Source organism: Aethalodelphis obliquidens, unplaced genomic scaffold (assembly GCF_003676395.1).
Source record: "Aethalodelphis obliquidens isolate GAN/ISIS:26980383/991018 unplaced genomic scaffold, ASM367639v1 scaffold39, whole genome shotgun sequence".
Taxonomy (NCBI): Eukaryota; Metazoa; Chordata; class Mammalia; order Artiodactyla; family Delphinidae; genus Aethalodelphis; species Aethalodelphis obliquidens.
Genome location: NW_020837983.1, coordinates 5,437,150 through 5,457,903, shown reverse-complemented (window position 1 = coordinate 5,457,903; position 20,754 = coordinate 5,437,150). Strand labels below are relative to the sequence as shown.

General features: G+C 43.2%; 1 protein-coding gene across 2 annotated transcripts; it reads left to right on the top strand.

Annotated features, from left to right (window-relative positions):
• The first annotated feature begins 978 nt into the window (after positions 1-978).
• On the top strand, positions 979-17,674 carry TP53INP1 (tumor protein p53 inducible nuclear protein 1). Of its 2 annotated transcripts, XM_027131435.1 has the most exons (5): positions 979-1,192; positions 7,757-8,017; positions 8,605-8,965; positions 11,646-11,683; positions 12,790-12,899. In XM_027131435.1, exons 2-4 carry the CDS (start codon positions 7,906-7,908, stop codon positions 11,665-11,667), a joined length of 495 nt encoding a protein of 164 aa, XP_026987236.1. In that variant the 5' UTR covers positions 979-1,192; positions 7,757-7,905; the 3' UTR covers positions 11,668-11,683; positions 12,790-12,899. The 2 variants fall into 2 exon arrangements, with proteins under 2 accessions (XP_026987236.1, XP_026987235.1); XM_027131434.1 differs by lacking the exon at positions 11,646-11,683 and having other exon boundaries at positions 980-1,192; positions 12,790-17,674.
• The last annotated feature ends 3,080 nt before the right edge of the window (positions 17,675-20,754 follow it).

The window sequence follows — 20,754 nt, the reverse complement described above, 5'->3', positions numbered from 1 at the left end:
TGGTTTGGAAAGTATTTTCAAGCCCACTGTCTTACTTTCCTCTCACTATAAATAACCCGGTGAGCAGGTAGGCAGTCGTGTGAATGCCCACAGTTTGTACTGCGTAAACAGCAGAATAGAGGTCATGGGCTCCCTAGGTCACAGGAGAGCCTGGATGCAGCCACGCTCCTAACTCTTCTTCCTCCAGGATGCTCCTCGTCTTCCATAGCAAAGGGCCTCCAGGCTCCTGACGTCTCTGCCTTCAGGTCTGGTCTGATGGCCTCTTCTGCCTCGCCGGCCTCTGGGTTGAATCCTGAGCTTACAGGCGAGTTCAGTCAGCTCCCAGTGTCAGTTACCACAGCGAGGTGGGGCCTGGCTCCTGGTCTTAAAAAGGAGGTTGGGTGGGCGGCATCCCTGTATCTGGAGCCCAGACTTTCTCTCCTAAGAAGACCAAGAAGTTAAGTGGGCCTGCGTCACAGTCTTTGGCCTCCATCACCCTCCTCAATGCCCTTAATTTTCCTCTCAGAGCAGAAAACACTTTGTGTCCCTTTACGCCCCAAACGCTCGGCCCCTCACTTGGCCAAAGGGACAGCTGGGGCCGGGGCTCTTCCTCTCCCCTTCCAGTTCCAGTTCGTCCTCACACTCCAGTGGGTTCCCATTTTTGTTCGCCCCCAGCCCCTCCTCTCCTCTCTCCCAGGCGCCCCAGTACCAGCTCCCACCCCCACCCCCTCTACCCCCGCTTCCGCTCGCCCCTCTTCTATCCCCTCGGCGCCCGGGCTTTGTTGCCCGGGCTTGTTTCTAACTCGAGAGCGTCGCCCGGCTCGGCGCCAGGTCACGTGCGTTAGTGACAACCTCTAGCAGGGCGGCCCCGGGGCCCCCGCGCCGCCGATTGGTGGGCCGGGCCTGGCGCGGCCCCGGGGCGGGGCGGGGCGGGGCGGGGCTGCCCGGCGGGCGGGCCCGACGGGCGGGCGCAGCGGCCGATCAGCTGTTCCGAAGCTGCACAACAACAAAAGGAACGAGACGGGCCGGCGGCGGCCAGTGGCGCGGCCACAGGAGGGCTGGACCGGCCCCGCGCCCCGAGCCCCGCGCCCGCCGTCCGGGAGCCGCAGCTACCTCAGCCGCCCCGCGCCGCCAGCGCACCGGTTCCCGCCGGTCCCCGCCAAGCCGGGCACCCGCTGCCTTCGCCGCCCGTCCGGCTGCTGGTCGGGCCCACGTAAGTGCGGGCGGGGCCGGCGTCCAGGGCCGCTCGCGCCCGGCCGCCCCGCGGCGTTGCCCGACCCGCGCGCCCTGCCCTCGGGTCGGCCCGCGAGCCGCGGTCAGTGCGCTCCCTGCCTCCGCTGCCTCTGCTCCCTCCGCTCGCCACTGCGGGCCGGCCGTCCACCCGCTCGGCAGACCCTCGTTGGTCCCGGGGTGAGGGCGGAGGCGGCGCCCGGACACGGACCGGCCAAGCCCCGGCGAGGGGCGGCGGTTGGGTGTTCGGTTTCTGCCTCCTCCCCAGAGTGTGGCCTGTTTTCTTGGCCGCGGCGGGACCTCCTCCTCTCTCTCCTCCTCCTCACTCCCCTCCACTCCTCCTCCTGCCCTCCGCCGTTGGACTGCAGCTGCCCGCTGAGGACTCGGCGTCGGAGCCCCCGGCTCCGGAGGAGCGAGCGCGGCCGCCGCCCCGGGACGCATCCCCCCCAGGCCCGCGGCGCCGCCGCTGCTCCTCCCGCAGCCCTCCCAGCGCAGGGTCGCGCTCGGCAGCGCAGCGGCTCAGTTACCCGGCGACCGGCGCCCGCCGAGTGTCCGCCTGTCCCTTGCATGTTCCTTGACCCTGCTCGATCTTCCACATCACTGTTTGAGGTTGCACGTGTGGAAAGAGCAGTTTCCCTGCCCATCAGAATTAAAACCCTCATCGTTTTGATCACTCGCGCTGATTGGGTGCTTCTCATGTGCCATATACTATGTGAGGACTTTACATGCGTTATCTCAAATTGATTCCCACAGTAACCCTCTGAAGTAGGCTGTATTACGCATAGGAAACCTGAGGGCCCAGAGAGATTGAGTAACTTACTCAAGACTACACAGACAGTTAAAGGGAATTGGTTTTTCTCTTTAAAAAGTTGCAGATGAATTTTACTTAGGGATTCCTTGTTTTTATTGTATTTCCTAATTACACCTGCTCATTATCTTCTATGTTAATTCCAGTTAGAGTAGATTTAGGAAGAGCTCCCCTCCCCCCTTCCATCATTCGGAAAAGAACCTTTTCTGAATACAAAGTAGTTTTGGGAAAGGGGAGTGGAAAGCGACCCATGGGATCATTGAACAGAGGTAATAATGAGGTGCCCCAAGATCTTGAAATCTTGGTAATTGAAATATATATTTCATTGCAGATGTGAAAAGCATTAGGAAGCTTTTGCTTTTAAGTCACAGCCACTGTAATCCTGAATTGGCAGCATAATTTTCAAAGGCTCCTGCCTGGAACCAGGACCTTACTAATTTCTATGACTAAGGTCTCGTTTGTTTTTCCATCCTGTCTTTTGTTCTTTTTTGTGAATGCTCCATCGCTTGCTCATAGCTCTCTTGGGAATGGTCCCGCTTTCAAAATTTAAGGTTAACAGGCTGTGAATTACCACTTACTGCTCTTTGTCCGCTGTCATTCAGCCTTCAGAGCCAACCTGGTGGATCCTGGGGAGAATAACCCCCTTGTAGCCAGTTGAATAGGCTAGGTAGAGTGGAACAAGCAAAGACAACTTTCTTCGCTTGGTTTTAATGCAGTTTAAAATTTATTTAGAATCACTCGAATCAGAATGTTTATTTTTCTAAACTAGTGAGAGAACGATCATTTTGAGGCTGCTTTTTGATGACGATGTGTTAATTTAGCCATTTGATATTTCAAAACTGTCAAGAAGCCACAAGTGTACACATAGTTAGAAGTTAAATCATCAGAGTATTTTTTGTTGTTTTTTTTTAATTTAAAATGTTTTGGAGCCGCCTACTGGCAGCCAAAAGCAACGGAAAAGTGCTGTTCTCTGAAGTTCGTAGAGCCAGAGTTGAGGCTGGAAGGAGCCTGAGAGATCCTGTGCTGGGGTGGGGGTGGGGGGGCAGGGGGGAGCAAGGCCCTTGGGACCAGACACACACTCTAACGCTGGCCCTAGCGCTGACCAGCTCTGTCGCTTTTGAGCAAGTTACTTAATTTCTGAGCCTCAGTTTCCTTATTAGTCAAATGGGACAAATAAGTACCTCAAGTCTGTCACATATAAGCATTCAGTAAATTGTAGCTCTAATTTTTTTTTTTTTTTTTTTTTTTCCCCGTATGCGGACATCTCACTGCTGTGGCCGCTCCCGTTGCGGAGCACAGGCTCCGGACGCACAGGCCCAGTGGCCATGGCCCACGGGCCCAGCTGCTCCGCGGCACGCGGGACCCTCCCGGACCGGGGCACGAACCCCCGTCCCCCGCATCGGCAGGCGGACTCCCAACCACTGCGCCACCAGGGAAGCCCTCTAATTATTATATAAACATTTTGTCGATAAAGACACTCAGACCCAAGGATGCTAAGTGACTTGCTCACAGTCATACAACTGGTTTGAAGTGAACTTGTGGTTAATACTTACTAGGTGCCTGCTGTATGCCTGCTTTTAAGTGATACATACTTAATCCTCCCAATGGCACTACCCTGAGAAAACTGAGGCACCGAGAAGTTACTATATATCCTGAGTACACACAGGTTCCGGGGAGCTGAGTCAAGATTCCAAACAAAGCAGGCCAGCTCCAGAGCCATGCGACCCCTAGGTTGGTTGCTTGTCTCAAAAATGAGAAAATAAATCGCACGAACAAGCTCTTCCAGACTAGTAACTCCTTTTCTGAGTTCTCAAACTAGAATCCTGTACCCCATAAGTATTAAACCCAGCCATCTTTCTCTGCCCACAGAACATTTCTACTCATGAAATATGAAAACATTGATGATAAAAAAAAAGAAAACATTGATGATAAAATGTTAGGTAATAAAGCGGGATACAAAATTGTGCGTGCATTAGCCTACAATTGTGATAAGAAGAAACTGTGTAGAAGAAAATGTACAACATGTTAACAATGATTGCAACAAAGCATGGAATAATAACTAGTTTCCTTATTTACTTTCCAAACTTTCTAAATGTGGTTTGGTTCATTTTATAATGAAAAAGACATTTTTTAAAAGGGAGGGAATGGAGGTATTTTGAGCCAAGCAGAAGAGGGACAAAGCTGCCTTCTTGAAATGCTGGGGACCAGACACTGTCTCTTTTCTCCACTGGGGTGAGACTGCCAGGCTTGCAGGTGCCCCAGAGAACAGCAGCGCCACCTAACCTAGCCTTTATTCCTCTACCTGTTTCCTAAATTGCAGAGCTGTATTTGTAAATTTGTCCTCTTAGGACACTTGCTTTCTCTGGAATTTTTCACTTTAGTTTTATCATTGTCCTAGAGTTGTGAATACGAAAAAGTCAGTGGTATGTGGTGAGGAGTGAAGTCTGAAGTTCTGCTGTGCCTTTCAGCTCCACATAGAACCAGCCCCATGGAGAGCCTCCATTCCTGGGTGGGAGCCAAGGTCAAGAGTAGCAGTGCCTCTGTAGGGACAGTCTCTGGGTCATTGAGAGGATAGGCCATCAAGACATTAGAAAGATTTTTCTAAAACAGTATTGTCCAATAAAAATATATATGCATGTTTAAATTTTTAAGTAGCCACATTAAAAAGGGGCAAAGAAATAGGTGAAATTAATTTAATTTATATATTTTATTTAACCTAATATATCCCAAATTAAATAAGATTAAAAATTTAGTTTCTCGGTCACACTAGTCACATTTTAAATGTTCATTCACCTAATATCCCTGGCAGCCACCTCACTGAACAATTTTAGTGTATTGGGGTCTCTCCAACAGCTCCTGGTGCTTTGTGACAGCTATAGAAAGCAGGGCCAAAGGAACTTTGCAAAGTTAGACCAACCTCACTTCAGGAAACCGAAAGAAGATTGACTTGTGCCGTCCCATGGAAAGCTCCTCCAGAGACCCCTTTCCTGTGGCAGAGCTGCATGTGTTCCAGGCAAAACCTGGCTTCCATGTTATGGTTTTGGAGCTGCAGCCAGAGGGTGCAGTTTGCAGTTGGGAGCTTGCAGCTGCCCAACCATAGTGGCCCCAGCATGTTTTCTGCCTTGTAGCTGCCACTTAAGTGGCCTGGGCCCCAGTGACTTACCTCATGTGGCATCACATTTGGGGGAGAAGGGCTCACTCAAGACGAGCAAGGTTTTCCTGTGGGGTGCTCCCTCCCCACCCAGCAGCTCTCACTGGGGCAGGGGCTGAGTCCAGCCCTGTACTCTGGAGAATTGGCATTATTCTCCCAACCGGGTCAGCAGACACAGAATTGTAGTTGGGGCCGATACATGCCTCCATAATTTAAGAGAAATGGGGAAAAGATTTTGAAAATATCTTTTTTCCCTCCTAGCATATATGCTCAAAACCTTTATTTACATATCAGCTCATCAGCTCATTGGCTGTTTACCCATGGGATAGATCATCTTTTGGGATATGTCAGGCCAATTACACAGCCCGCTTTTCTTCTAAATTCTCTTACATGGAACAGAAATCTGACTTTGTGTTCTCGTACTAGAGCTCCAGACTCCTGGCCATGTTGCTTCCCAGAAGGGTTTCAGGAAGACTGGTTATGCAAGTGATACTTCCTGTTTACCCGCTTTTCATAATGGATGGCTGAGGATGACAGATTGTGGCCACAGAAGTATTCCAGTGCCGTCTGTGCACACATCTGTAGTACTGCACACGGGCAGTAGCCTGCAGTGTGCACATAAAGAACTGAACCAGGAGCCTCACCAGCTGCAGAGCCGAACTACATTTACAGCTAAAGATGACTGTCTTGAAAGTGAAATGTCAAGAGTCTGAAGTTAGGGATTCAAGACTGACACTCCCTGGATGTGCTCACCCACTCTTATGGTTCCTGTCATCCCCTCTGTGTTGATAACTCTCAAATCTGTGCCCCCAGCAGACACCACGCTCTTGGACTGCAGAGTCCTGTACTCAGCTGCCTTCCAGACATCCCCGGTGTGGGATTTGCAGATTTCCACAATTCCATGTGTCCAGAGTGCACAGCCTGTACCTCTGCAGTGTTCCTCTTCCACTGAACTATCCCACCATCCCCCCAGTTGGTCAGGCCAAAAACCTGGGGCATCCTTGAACTTTCCCTCCCCTTCACTTCTGGCTTACAAGGTCCTGCAGGATCTGGTCCCCGCTTAGCCCCCGAGCCTGCTCTCAGGACCGTCCACCTGGATCTTGAGCCACACGGAAGGCGCCACATTCTCACTTATCTGCACATTTTCACAGTGTTCTTTCTCCTCCTTCCTCCGTTCTTGAGCTTCTCAGCCATTCACGATTGAAGTCATTGATTTCAGGTGTCCTTGCCTGACCTCTGCCTGTGTGGATTTGAGGAGCACTGGTACTTCTCCTCAAGTGGCACTCATCATGCTGGGTTGTTGCACTTGCCGTGGGAGGGCCTTGTCTACTGCTGCCTCCGCTGCACTGAGCGCTTGGCCTGACCCGTAATAGGTGCTCAGCAAATATTTGTGACTAATAGTTGACATTGACTGAGAATCTTGTACCAAGTGCCTTGCTAAGTAGGTTGCCTGCACTATCTCATTTGACAAGAGTAGGATCTGGGAGACTGTGTAGGAGTGGTGATTGGCAAAGTCTGGAGAGACACCAGTTGGCTTCAACCAGGGTGAGAGTGGTGGAGAGAAGTAGGTGGATTCGAGCCAAGTGTGCAGCTAGAGGCAACAGGACTTGCTGGGAGTTTGGATGAGGGGTGGAGCGCGGGGGTAAGGATCAAAGGGAGTCGAGGGTAAGGGCTAGGCTTTTGGCCTGAATAACTGCTGGATGCTGCTGCCTCTCCTTCCTGAGTAGGGGGTGAAGGGCAAGTGTGCCTGAGTATGTTTGTAGGGGAAAATTAAAAGATCTCTTTGCTATTTTGGGGGTTTGATACGCCCATCGGGTAGGCAGGCAGAAATGGATATATAAATCTGGAACTCTGGAAGAAGATCAGATGAGGCTGGAGTTCCTCATTTAGAACTCACGGGAACTCCATGAGGTAGAACCACTGCCTCCTGAAATATTGACTTCCTTACTCTTAGGGCATAAACCACAGAGCCAGCATTTGAACCCAGGCACAGTGGTCGTTTCCGGTTCTAGTTGCTGTTCACCTGAGTTTTCTACAGTTTGACTTTCTCCATGCCAGCTGCAGGAATTGTTTTGAAGGTCAAAGTACTTACAGATTTTAAATGTAATTAGGTGTGCTTAACGATCATATGCAAAAACAGAGCGGAGAAAGGGTGCCAGGGAAAGGTGAGGGCCTGGCGTGATAGTGGTCACTCACTGGTCTCTACTGCGGGCTTCATTTGGCAGCTTCTGGCCAGTTGACCATGAACACCCAGTCTTTGCTCTACTTACAGAAAAGTAGTATTTCAGTTGACACACGTTGTTCAAATTTATCCCTTATTATGAAAGCACAGGTGTGAAAAAGAACCAACCCCTTCTTTTGCACATTTTGAGATATTTACAGGTTGTGTTTGAGTACTCGATTCATAATGTTTGTAAAAAAGAGATATTGCACATCTTGTGTTTGAAAGAAGGGAAGAGCCATAGCTGTAGGCTAAGGCATGTGCTTTTTTCTAAGGGTGGGGATATGTGTGTGTATTTTAAAACCACATACACGTATTACATAAACGTGCTGATTTGAAATAACCTTCTTTTTCTCTTTTATTTTAGGGATAATGACTCTTCTTGCTTCGCGCCTAAGTTGAATAAGCAACTTGTGCACTTTAATCCCCTGTCAGTGCCATCAGGCTGACAGAAGACAGGTTTTTGAAATCTCAGCTATAAAGACATCCAGCCAAAGTCTCAGTCTTGCCTTAACAATGTTTCAGAGACTGAATAAAATGTTTGTGGGTGAAGTCAATACTTCTTCCAACCAAGAACCAGAATTTAGTGAGAAAGAAGATGATGAATGGATTCTTGTTGACTTCATAGGTAAGGGTGTTCTTAGCCGTTAATCATCACAGCAAAAGTGGAAACTCTTGCATCTAGTTTTTGCATAAGTAAACCAGTAACTCTGAAGGTTTTTAAGCCTTAAAAGTAAATAAACAAGAATCTGTCTGAAAAATTTGCAGGAAGCATTCTGTGCCGGATGATCAGTCAGGGAAATTGTTTGATGTCAGACTTTGCAGTTTTGCAGCTCTTACACCCCGATCAAATCAGAGGCACTTTAATAGAAAATCCTCATACTAGACAAGCAGTAACCCATTTGACGCATTATGTGTTTCCTCAGCAGAAGAGAAACAGCCTTAAAAACTGTTCCTGCAAAACCAACATAATCCATCCCTACAGTGATACACACCCCCCAACACACACACACACACACGCACACACATACTAGGTGCTGAGAAATTATAATCATTGTGAGTGAATATGAATGGTTTTGTTTCTGACCTAAGTAAAGGGAGGAATGTGAGCATCAGCTAACAGCATCATCTCTTCTTTTTCTGTGCTCTGATGTGATATCAATGTGATACTCCTATCCCGTGGGACTTCAACGACGTGTGTGGACTACGATCTAGACACTTGCACTGGTTTCTCAGCAGCAGAAGACGAGGAAGAAGAAGACATCAGTGAAGAGTCACCTACCGAGCACCCTTCAGTCTTTTCCTGTTTACCCGCGTCTCTCGAGTGCTTAACTGATACAAGTGATTCCTGCTTCCTCCAGTTTGAGTCCTGTCCGATGGAGGAGAGCTGGTTTATCACCCCTCCCCCGTGTTTTACTGCAGGTGGATTAACCACTATCAAGGTGGAAACCAGTCCTATGGAAAACCTTCTCATCGAACACCCCAGCATGTCTGTCTATGCTGTGCATAACCCCTGCCCCAGCCTCAGTGAGGCCCACTGTGGGACTGAGGAATTTCATAACCCAAGCAGTCCCAGGTACGTTGCTCTCTCCACAGACAGTCTGTTTAGTATGCATTTTATTTATTTCTACTACAGTTCAAAGCTGAGTTTTTAGAAGATGCAAAGCAATCTTATAGAGATTCATGAAAGTCTATGCCTAGTGCACAAGGCAGTTGATGGTATGAAAAAACTTATTCCTTTTAGATTTTCAAAAAAGTGAGTTATAGCATGGCCCCAGTCACGTAATGGAGAGCTGTGTCATTTATGAAATCATGCTACTGAATGGGAGGAAAAGACTGGCCTTTCTGCTCAGTATCTTAGAATGTAACTCTGGCACTTTATAGACTGGATTATTTGGGGCATCAAATCCGACAAGAATAGTATATCTTAAAATAAATCTCTTATGATCTTCCAAGTAGTCCTAACTAGGTCACGTCAAATGGCGCTGAACCTTAAAACCTGAGGAATCTCAAGCATGAAGTAAAACGGCAGATTTACCAGAACATTTTGCTCGGAGGGTTGTTATCTGCCTTATGGAGGAAAGATTTCATACCCAAACCATGTTTTGCTGTTACACGGGTGTCCCAAGTGCTCTGAAAGGCTCTGTTCGAATGGCAGATAGGTTGAGGGCCTGGAAAGGTTCAGGGAGGGTGCCTGGTCAGTGATGTATTCCAAAACAAACTCACAGTCTGTGGCCTTCATTCAGAGACTATACTCAAGATCACTCCCACCCACTAAAATAAAACCCATGGCCACGTTAATTAGCTCAAAGTCCAGCTAGTCCGTGATGCATGTTAGTGGAAGGTTTCCTATGGTAATAAAGTATTTGCAGGATGCTGGTACTGACTTAGTTCCCTTAGTACCTGTCAAGGGAACAGGTGAATTGTGGTTCGTGCTGTCATCCAAAAGGCCTCTTTTGGGATTGTCCAGCCTCCAACTCTACTAACTAGACCACTGTATATATCTTCTATTTCCTGTTTGCCAAATATAAACAAAAGCCCAGGCAGCTCCTTAATTTGTTAACTTTACCAGAGTTTGCTGCACTCTCAAGTCTCAATATTGTAGATGATCTTGAATGAGGATAAACATACACTTATACCAAATTGAAAAACAATTTGCTCATATAGTTAACCCAGGCTTTATACTGGGTAAGATCTTTGATGGGAAATGTTACTTTAACTGGCACTGTATTCCACACTATAAATTTATCAAGAGGTTAATGTTTCAGGCATTCCAACAAAAGTTTAAAATATAATTTTTTGGAAGTGGTATTGATTTAATTGCTTTACAGTTGATGCAAATTAATTTCTTCAGTTCTTAGAAATTTTTTCCACCCTGATTTTGATCTCATCTTTGAGGAATTCCACTTGAGAATTTACTGTGATTAATAGCCCCTTTAAATTAGTAACATTTGTATATTTACGTTTCAGTATTTTGTTTTAATTGTGTGTGTATACATATATGTATTCAGCAGCTTTGTGGACAACTTATTATAGAAGCAGTACATAGGCACTACAGAAAATTAGAAAATGCAAAAAAATTTTAAATGATGTTCTCACTACCAAGAGATGAATACTGTTAAGACTCTAGGTCATATCCTTCCAGATTGTTTTTTCTGAATGTGCCCATGCACAGGTACATACACCATTTTAACCTAAGTGGCATCAAGCTGTATGTACTATTTTATAATCTGCTTCCTTAGGCAATGATCTCTACCTTTTTTTCCAGTAAAATTTTACTTCGTCAACTACACAGACCATTCTCAGATTTGCCCGCTAGAGTCCAGAATATTTCATCTAGTTTGTCCAAACCAGCATCCAGTTCAGGACCTTGCACTGCATCTGGTTATGTGTTTGCAGTTTTGATGCAGTGAGAATGTTCATTTTTTTATATCTTGTTTGTTACTGTATCTTGTTATATGTTTTGATATAATGTTGATATAACACATAGGGTAGTTAAACATAAAGGATCAAATGAACACAATTTTATATGAATTCTTTTTGAACATAAGAAAGTACTGAAAATTATTATAGTTTTATAATAATTAAAATTTTTTTAACATCTTTATATTTGGATTTGAAATTCTTATAAGAAAGGCCCACTAAATCAAGATAGAGATAAGATGTCACCAAAATTAGGAGGATGGCTCTGTAGTAAATATTTGTATTTTCTGAGCAAGAAATAAATCATATATCTTTCAAAAGTTAGATTGTTTCCATCCTGTCTATCCTTGAAGAGACTACCATAAAGCACATAAAAGTAAGGTGCTTCGGGGCTTCCCTGGTGGCGCAGTGGTTGAGAGTCCGCCTGCCAATGCAGGGGACATGGGTTCGTGCCCTGGTCCGGGAAGATCCCACATGCTGCGGAGTGGCTGGGCCCTTGAGCCATGGCCGCTGAGCCTGTGCTCCACAACGGGAGAGGCCACAGCAGTGAGAGGCCCGCGTACCACAAAAAAAAAAAAAAAAAAAAAAAGTAAGGTGCTTCATAATTAAAGATGGGCTTCAGAGTATGTACTTTATTGCATTTTAGCCTTTATAAATATTGTTTGTGAAGGTTTATGTGCTATCATAATCTTGAATTAAGTAATACATGTGCCTTTAATGACCCATAGTAAACCAGTTATAATAAAGAAAAGTTGACCACATACTAATAGTAAAATTAAATAGCATTTTAAACCTTACTAGTGATTTAATAGTTCACCATTTAACATTTGTAGGGCCAGGAAAAGCTGCTTATAAGACTCACTGGCACAGAGTAAGTATATTCCCTTTGAGACTGTGTGATATGTGTATCAGTCTGAGCAGGGAGGCGAAGGACTCGAGGCACCCACCTTTTAGAAACCACTGTCTTTATTTTCACTGCTCTCTATTAGTTTCTTAATGTGACCTGCTTTAATTCTACCATTTAATAAAAACAATATATTAAAAGATCATTATGTTTTCCTCTAGTGGTTATAGGCAGAATATATAACTGCCTTTCCTGTGTAAAATAACCCTTAAAAATCTTGAAGTTCTTCATTATGTGTAAATATAGTTTAGATCTATTGATTAGCTTTTAATATAGAAAACATATAATAATTATGTGGTTTGTAGCCATATTTTAAGATTGTGTTCTCCCTAAGGGTTTTTATAACATTGCTATGCAAATGCCATTACAAAATGTGCCCAGTTGTGATATAAATTTAAAACTTAGAATTGTTTTCTGTAATAAGCAGGTAGCTTCTTACTGAGAATTTTAAATGAGTAGAATTTCCTTATGCATGTTTCTAGTAAATACAGATTTAAAGCTTGTTACCTAGAACATTTTACTTATAGACAGAAAACATCTGTGAAGGTGCTATTGGCACAGTGCATCAGTATCAACCCTGCCTCATAACCATGGTCTTTGGAATGTGACCTATGTTGGAATATTGGTTGAGTCAGTTAGTAATTGTGACCTTAACGTCTCTGAGCCTGAGTTTTTTGATCAGTAAAATCTGGGAGTTAATACAGTTTCCTTTTAAGGTTGTAGTGAGAATTAAAACACATGTTAGTTCCCCTCCTAGGAAGCTTATATAAATGTGTTTGTGTATAACTGAAATTCACTCAAAGCGTAAAGCATTTTTTAAAAAATACAGCCCACTTAATTAACCACCTGTGGGTTCTATGGCGTATTTCGATTGAAAGTTGGCTTCTCCTTTCTACCATTATCAGTCAGTGTGGTCACTGACTGATATAAGCTTGTCTGTCAGCCATGAGACACTAAGCTCTCATTCAACCATAAACAAATTAGTGTCGCAAATTGAGTTGCCAGGTAACTTTTGCAGTCTCATTAATAACATACTCTGTTGCTTAATACATCCCCATTTTTTTCAGTTTCAGAGTGGAAGCTCAGAATGAAATGGGGCAGCACATTCATTGCTATGTTGCAGCTCTCGCTGCTCATACAGCTTTTCTGGAGCAACCCAAGAGCTTTCGCCCTTCCCAGTGGATAAAAGAACACAGTGAAAGACAGTCTCTGAACAGAAATAGCCTTCGTCGCCAAAATCTTACCAGGGATTGCCACTCTCGGCAAATCAAGCACAATGGCTGGGCTGTCCATCAGCCCTGCCCACGTCAGTACAATTACTAAGAATTTCAAGTGTGTTTGGTTGGTTTCTCTTGGCTTGTGCATATGTGTGTGCATGTGTGTGTATGGACGATGAATATGCTGTCTCTTTACAGACAACTGATGACCAATCACACAGTTTTATCGGTATGTTTAGACACTATCTTGAAGACCAGATTTACATGCTGTGTATCACGTAATGCCTTGCTCTTAACATTTACTTTTTTGTAAATCTTTTCAGAATATTTTTGGAAACATATCAATACAGTTACAGTGTTTAGTGTTTGGGAATGTCTTTAAATCTATTACGGTGTACACAAGTTAGCAATTTAAAGAGATTTCTTCCCAAGTACGAGAATAGGCACCTTTCAATTTCATTTTATTTGGTATTAATCAATCTTTTGAGTAAGCAGAAATTTATTCTCAGGGTCAGCCGTACACTTTATTGACCAGTACTTGATAATCTTTTCTGTATATAGCGAATACATTTTTACACACTAACACGAGCATTAACAAGTGATGTGGTTGCCGCAGATATAATGGAATTATGGCTGAACTTTCTTTTGGAAGAAAACTTGATATATTTCTGTGTGTATGGGTTTTTTATTTCCCAGATTAGCCATACAGTTCATTTTGGAATTCAGGTACATTAAGTGTTAGCGAACAGTACATTCAGTGATTCCGATGTGACTGTGTGACATGGTACAGACATTACAGGCATCGTGGGACAACAGCACTCGTCTCACATGCAGAGGGATTAAATTAGACCTGTGAAATTATATTTGAAAAAATGTGTGTCCATAACTAACCCATTGGTCTACTGTTTAAGTTGTTTGGATTCTTTCCTGCCAGCTCTGGCTACTCGCCACCTCACATCAGCTGTAAATTCAGAAGTACTTGTCCTAGCACTTGAGTGACTTCCTATTTATATGTGCCCAAGGGAAGAGAGAGGCTTTATATTTCTGATGCAGTGATAGATCCTCTGCCACGGAGACTATCCTGCCGAGTGGCAAGCAAGGGTGAAGGGGATCCCTGGTGACATCTCTTCATAGCATCTAAATGAAGGGTGACAGGTTGGCTTCCTTGAGTTTTCATATTTTTGTTTTAACTCGGGCTTCGGGCAAAATCTTTAACCACTTTGGCCTCTGTTTCCTCCACCAGTGGGGGAGCAGTGGTACGTTCCGCCCTCACAGTTGTTGGGAGGACTGTATACTGACTTGAAGTGGGACTGCCGAGAACTGATCCTTGCGTGAAATTCCAGGGGCCTCTCTGCCGAGACTGGTGATGGGGGTGGGGCTGCGGCAACTCCTCTGCCACAGCTGCTCCTCAGAGGCGATGCTAATGAAGCCGGGGCGGGGCTTCTTTCACACAGAGGCCAGTTCACTCAGCGCAGAGGAAATCGATTTCCTTACCTCTAGCCACTCACTTTTATTTTTTAGCAGCTGTAATGGGTTTCGCTGAGCCATCTGCACTCTTCACCAGCTCCCTCTGAAATTAAGTTCAACGTATTTACAATCCAAAGCACATTCTACATAGACAGAGCAGTACAATCACCTTCATAATCAAATAGCTTATTTTTCCATCTCCTCTGCAACCCTAATTAAATAAGTACACCGCTATACAGTGTTGTCAAGGGCAAAAGCAGCATATAGTTATATGAAGTATTAGTATATTCTTCAGTAACCCTGTAGCAGTTGGATGCAGGGAACCATGGGAGATTTTTTTTGAGCGAAGAGCTGTGCTCTTTTCTGACTAGACTGCGGTATGTGGAGTCGGGAGAGGTTCAAATAGCTTAGTTAGATGGTGGTGGTAGGTTGTTCGTCCACTGGCTGTGCTGAAGGGCCAGGAATGTCTCTTTAGAACAAGAGTCTAGATCCCCCTTCCCTCCTTAGTCCCCTTCCATTTCAGCTACCCCTTTATTTATTTGTTTTCTAATAAGAGGCCAAGTCTGTAAACTTTTGTCAAACTGAGCTAGAAGTTATTTTGTTACTACTTGTGTTTACCAGAGTTGGGAGATAAGGTAGAGTTTTCATGGAGGTGTGTATGTTTTCTACCGTGACTGTTAAAGGGCCGTATGTTGCTAACTTGAGCATAGATGTAAGCCTCTGAATACATGGGGGTCTCTTTTTTCATATATTAAATGCAAGTTGTTAGTACCTCACGAGTTAAAGAAGTTCAGCCATGAGAATTTGTTTGGCAGCATGAACAGATTTGTATATAAAACTGCAATGGTCTTTTTTTTACTATTATTTTTTCAGATTTCCTAATACCTTAAATACATTTACATCTCTATCAGTTACTGACTTTTTGTTTGCCTTATTTGGGCCAAGTTTTTTTATGCTTTGTACCTGGAAAACAAATGATTTCAGTCTTTGCGATGTTTTTTCAGTGTAAGGGTTACCACACACCATCCGTGATATCATACTGTCGTTTCTGTATCAGTATCTAAGGTTTCTGTCTAAAATTGGCACATGTAAGCATTAAAGAAAGTGGTTATATGATGCAGTTGAAGTTCTTGGTCATTAGATGTTTGTTAGGGATCTACTATGTGCGAGACATTAAGACCAATAATAACAGAGAGTGATGTTGACTGTTTTCTTTGAAACATGGCTGAAATGCAGCTTATTATAAGTTTATTATTTTTGCTATTGTAAATATTAGTGGTTTACAATGTGCTTTAGTGCATATTCCTTAAACATTTAAGCAGTGAGAAATAAGACCCCTCTGAATTTAGTGCCCTGTTTCTAAACTGATAATATAGAATGTTACTTGGAAAAGTCTGGACTATGTGGTGCACACAGCAGTGTTTCATGAACGAGTTTCTTAGTTTTTATAATGCACCATGTTTCTCAAAGTTTGTGTTTTTTGTTAATAAAACATTTTATAATGTATATCCTATGTTTATTACTTTTCCTTCTTCACTTAGTTTGATTATGTACTGCACCGTAAGTTGAAGATTAACCACCCGTTATTTATCTTCTGTGGCAATTTATAATATATGTTTGGGTGGGTGGGGAATTTTTGGCAGAAGGTGCAAAGTGATTGGATTTTTTACTTACTGTTCCAGGGAGCTTTTTTAACATTCATTTCCTGTGCATGTTTTCAGTTCCCATGCAAACTGTTCCTGTTTACGTACCTTCCATGTTGTATCAGTACTTTGATTCTAGTGAGATGACAGTTTACTTAAAACTTGAGAGGGCCATTCAGCATTGCCTAATGTTTTTACTTCTCAAATCTGTGTGGTACACTGGTTTGTAATCTCTATGTCTTCCTTGAATCTGGGTGTCTTTGCTATTTCTCTTCCTCCTCAAGGAAATATATTGTCTTCTATACTCTTTAAGAAAAGAGAGCAAAGAAGGGTATCTTTCTTATTCTCATTTTCTTTGAGTTGGAAACAAACAAACAAAAAAATTGAAGGACTCCAACTAGAAGATAGACATTTAAATTTAAATAGCTTAGTGGAGAAAGTTTAAGAGTTTCCAAGTATTAGTTTTTGTTTTTAGAATCAGTTAAGAGACTGCTCCTTGTACTGGAGATACTAGCATATGTTTGTAATGTTACCTTAAAATTATCTTTTTATTTTATAAGTCCCATACATACTGGTTAAATTCTTTAAAAAGTTGGGCTACTATCATGGATACGTTCACTGCCATCGGCCCTGTTGATTATTATAAATGGCATCCTTATCTACTTAATGCTTAAAGTTTTATATAAAATGCTTTATTTAGAAAACATATAGTGGTGTCAGCCTTGCCATGTACCAATTTCACTTGAAGTGTGACACCAATTAGTGGTTTGGGGTGGAGAAAGAGGTCCTGGAAAGCATACAGATAAGGATATCTTTTCCTATTTGCAACAGTATCCTTTATGTGGGAGGAGAAGTTACTATTCCAAGGAAGGCAGCTTAAGCGGATATTCTTTTGTGTGTCACTGAGAATTTTCCTTAAAACATTTTTTTAAATTGTATCATTGTTAAATGCCCAATTTTGCTCAGTATTTGCCTGAAGTTTTAGTATTTGTTTTCTAGGAGGGCTTCTAAAAACCAAACCAGTACTTGGGGAGGTTGGATGTGTGTGTTCCCAGGCTTGCTGTGTATGAGTGGTTTTGCTTGCTTTTTGGTTGTGTTTTCCTCCAGAGGTGTGGAACCTTAATCAGTAATTGTGTGTGTGTGTGTGTTTTAAGTGGCTTTGGTTTTTTGTTTTTGTTTGTTTTTTTCTCAAGTAAAATTGTGAACACATCTGCTTTTCAAGGGCAGGGCATCAGTTCTAGAGACTGAAGAGTATTTGTAGGTTGTACTATGTGCCTTCTTGATGTGTTTCTGGACACAATTTTTTTTCGACAACTTGAAAACTCAAAAGGGACATTTGATTAGGTTATATACTGTACATCAATCTATGCACAAATGGCAGCTTGTTTTCTTGAGCCACTGTCTAAATATTTTTTTCTGTTTTTATAGAAGGTTTTTATACTGATTAGTTCATAGATTGTCAGTTTTCTACACAGACTAAACAATACAGCACTTTGCCAAAAATAAGTGTAGCATTGCTTAAACGTTGTGTATTAACACCAGTTCTTTGTAATTGGGTTCAGTGGTGTATTTTGCACTACCTGGAGTTATGGATTTTAATCTGTCAGTAAATAAAATGTGCTTTAACTTCACATTTGTCAGATTCTCTTATTTTTGTCTTTATGGTCATTAGTCTTAAAACTACATACAACTTACGTAAAATACTTGCTTTTTAGTTTTACTTGTCCAAAAGATATATTTAATATGCACTTTAAATACTTTTTTTAAACTAATTTTTATTGGAGTATATTTGATTTACAATGTTGTGTTAGTTCCTGCTGTACAGCACTTAAAATATTTTTTTAAACTTGCATAAATTAGCATATTAACATTTTTCATCTAAAATGAATAATCATTTACGTGAACATGAATTTGAGGATGACCCGCAGCCAGAACCTTTTCCCTCCAGCCAATCTGTATTAAAAAACAAATATAGAGGGGCTTCCCTGGTGGCGCAGTGGTTGAGAGTCCGCCTGCCGATGCAGGGGACACAGGTTCGTGCCCCGGTCCGGGAAGATCCCACATGCCGCGGAACGGCTGGGCCCGTGAGCCATGGCCGCTGAGCCTGCGCGTCCGGAGCCTGTGCTCCACAACGGGAGAGGCCACAACAGTGAGAGGCCCACGTACCGCAAAAAAAAAAAAATATATATATATATATAGAATTTAATACACTGGTTCTTAGCCTTTTCAAAGCAAGCTTGGTGAATTCTTAATAGCTCCTCTCTCCTCTTCCAGATAAATGCAGACACAATCTTACATAAACATTTCAGGACAATATGGACATCCCTGAGGTCCACTGAGGCCCACTGATACCCCCTATTGTGGCACTGTAGTGTTTTTTGGTTCTTTTGTTTGTTTGATTGTTTTTGCCACACCACTCGGCTTGTGGGATCTTAGTTCCTCGACTAGGGATTGAGCCTGGGCCGGGACAGTGAAAGCGCCGAGTCCTAACCACTGGACAGCCAGGGAATTCCTGTGGCACTGTAGTTTAAATAGGCCAGTAAACATTCAGAATACTTGAATAGGAAGCACAAAGAATAACTCCTATATTAATGGATCCTTGGGGAAGATAAGCATTCTAGAACTATAGCTTATTATTTCAAGACATTTTTATCATCTCTTGAGACTCTCAGCTGAGATGAAAAGATTGGAGGCAGGGGTGAAGAAGAGGGGTCACTCCAAAGATGAAAATAAGGTCATGAAAGTTGTCTTGGGAAGGAGCAGCTTGAAATGAAAGAGCCTAACCTGGAGTGGCAGGTGAATGGTTGTTGCTGAGAAGAGTGTTTAAAAAGGTCCACTTACAAGGTGGCTGGAATGTCAAAGGAATCTATTAGCAGCTCCATCACATCTCAAGGGCAATGACTGCGTGGAATCTAACGTAGATGAGTCAGAAGCAACGGTGGCTTGTCGGGGATGGGTATGTCGGGGTTTCACAGTTTGACCTATGGCCTAAGATTATCTGCTCCTTTGTTTGAATCTGTACTGACCAGAAGAATATTCACTGTCTGTACAATGTAAAATATTAGGAACCACCAAATGTTTACACACAGGAGAATAGTTGAAAATACTGTGGTTCATTGCACAATGGAGGTCAATGCACATCAATAAAAAAAAAAAAAAGAACAAGATCTGTGAACTGATTTGGAGTGATTTCTGAGGCTCTGAAGTGTAAAAAAGCAAAGTGCAAATGAGTATCTAGAGTAAGATACCCTCCATGCAAGGAAGAAGAGGTAAGAAAACACGCATGTATCTGCTCATTTGTACAAAACGCAGGAAGAATAAACCAGAAATGAAATCTTCAGAGGGCAGGTAAAACAGGTTCATGGGGGTGAAGAAGGAGGAATACTTGAGTATCACTTTTGTATAGCTTTGGCTTTTAGAACCATAGTAATGCTTCCAACACCTCCCAAAATAAAAAATGAAAATCAACCAGGGTGTGTGTGGGTGAAGGAGGAACCCCAAATAGGAACCAATTACAACTGGACCTATTACAAATGATAACATAACCACACTAAAGGGAACTGGGACGAAAAGAATTAAGTAACTGGAAATTAGTATTTTGACTGGGTACCATAAGGCTAAGATGAACTGTGCACAAATAATCTAGTAGTAATCTGTTGCTCACAGAGGTATGAGTTAATAATTCTGTCATTTTGTATAATGTCATTGTGTATATTAGGACTGAACACACCCCATGAGGCAGACACACCCTAAAGTGACCCCTAGTGAGTCACAGCTTCTGTAATGCCTTTTCCTTCAGTGAAGGCTGAACCAGTGCAGTGGTTGCTTCTAACCAGTAGAATATGGCAAAGGTGAAGGGACTCTGCAGATGTAATTACAGTCCCTAATCAGCTGATTTGAAGATGAAAATAGTCTCCTGGATGGGACTGACCAATCAGGCAAGCCCTTTGAAAGAGAGTCTAGAGGTCATGGACTTGAAGCTCTCTTTCCATTGCTGGGTTTGAAAAAGCAAGCTGCTAGGAATTCTATAGCCACAAAGAAATGAATCTGCCAGCAACCCAGGGGAGCATGGAGACAGATCCCTCCTCAGCCAAGCCTCCAGACGAGAAGGCAGCAGAGAACCTAGTACGCTGTGCCAGACTTCTGACCTACAGAAACTGAAATAATAAGCGGATGTTGTTCTTAGCCACTAACTTTGTGGTAACTTATTATGAAGCACAGAAAATGCATTAAACTGTTGGAGAAAGAAGTTACAACTAAGGAAATGGGGACGACTAGAATGGGCTTTAATGGTGTTAGAATGGAATGGAAGGTGTCAGGGTGAACTGATTTTTCATAGATGTACAGATAAATATAGAAATAAACACAGATGTGTATGTGTGCTCATGTACACACACACACACACGCACACACAAACACTTCCTTGAGAGGGCCCCTGAGAGTAGCTATGATAACACCTAGCACCCAGAACTTGGTTCTTATACTCTTTCTCCAATAAGAGAAATCAGAGCTCCTTGAAGAAGTGATTCATTCCAGGGCTGCACAAGGAATATTAAAGATGATCTTGGGGAGCCAGGAAATAAATCCTTGTAAAAGGATGAGGGTATGTAAAGAAGAATGGAGGAGCCAACTGAGGCAGCTCCTAATGGTGAAAAGCTGGAACAATTTGAACAAAAATTTTTTAATATTTAATTATTACTCATAGAATGAA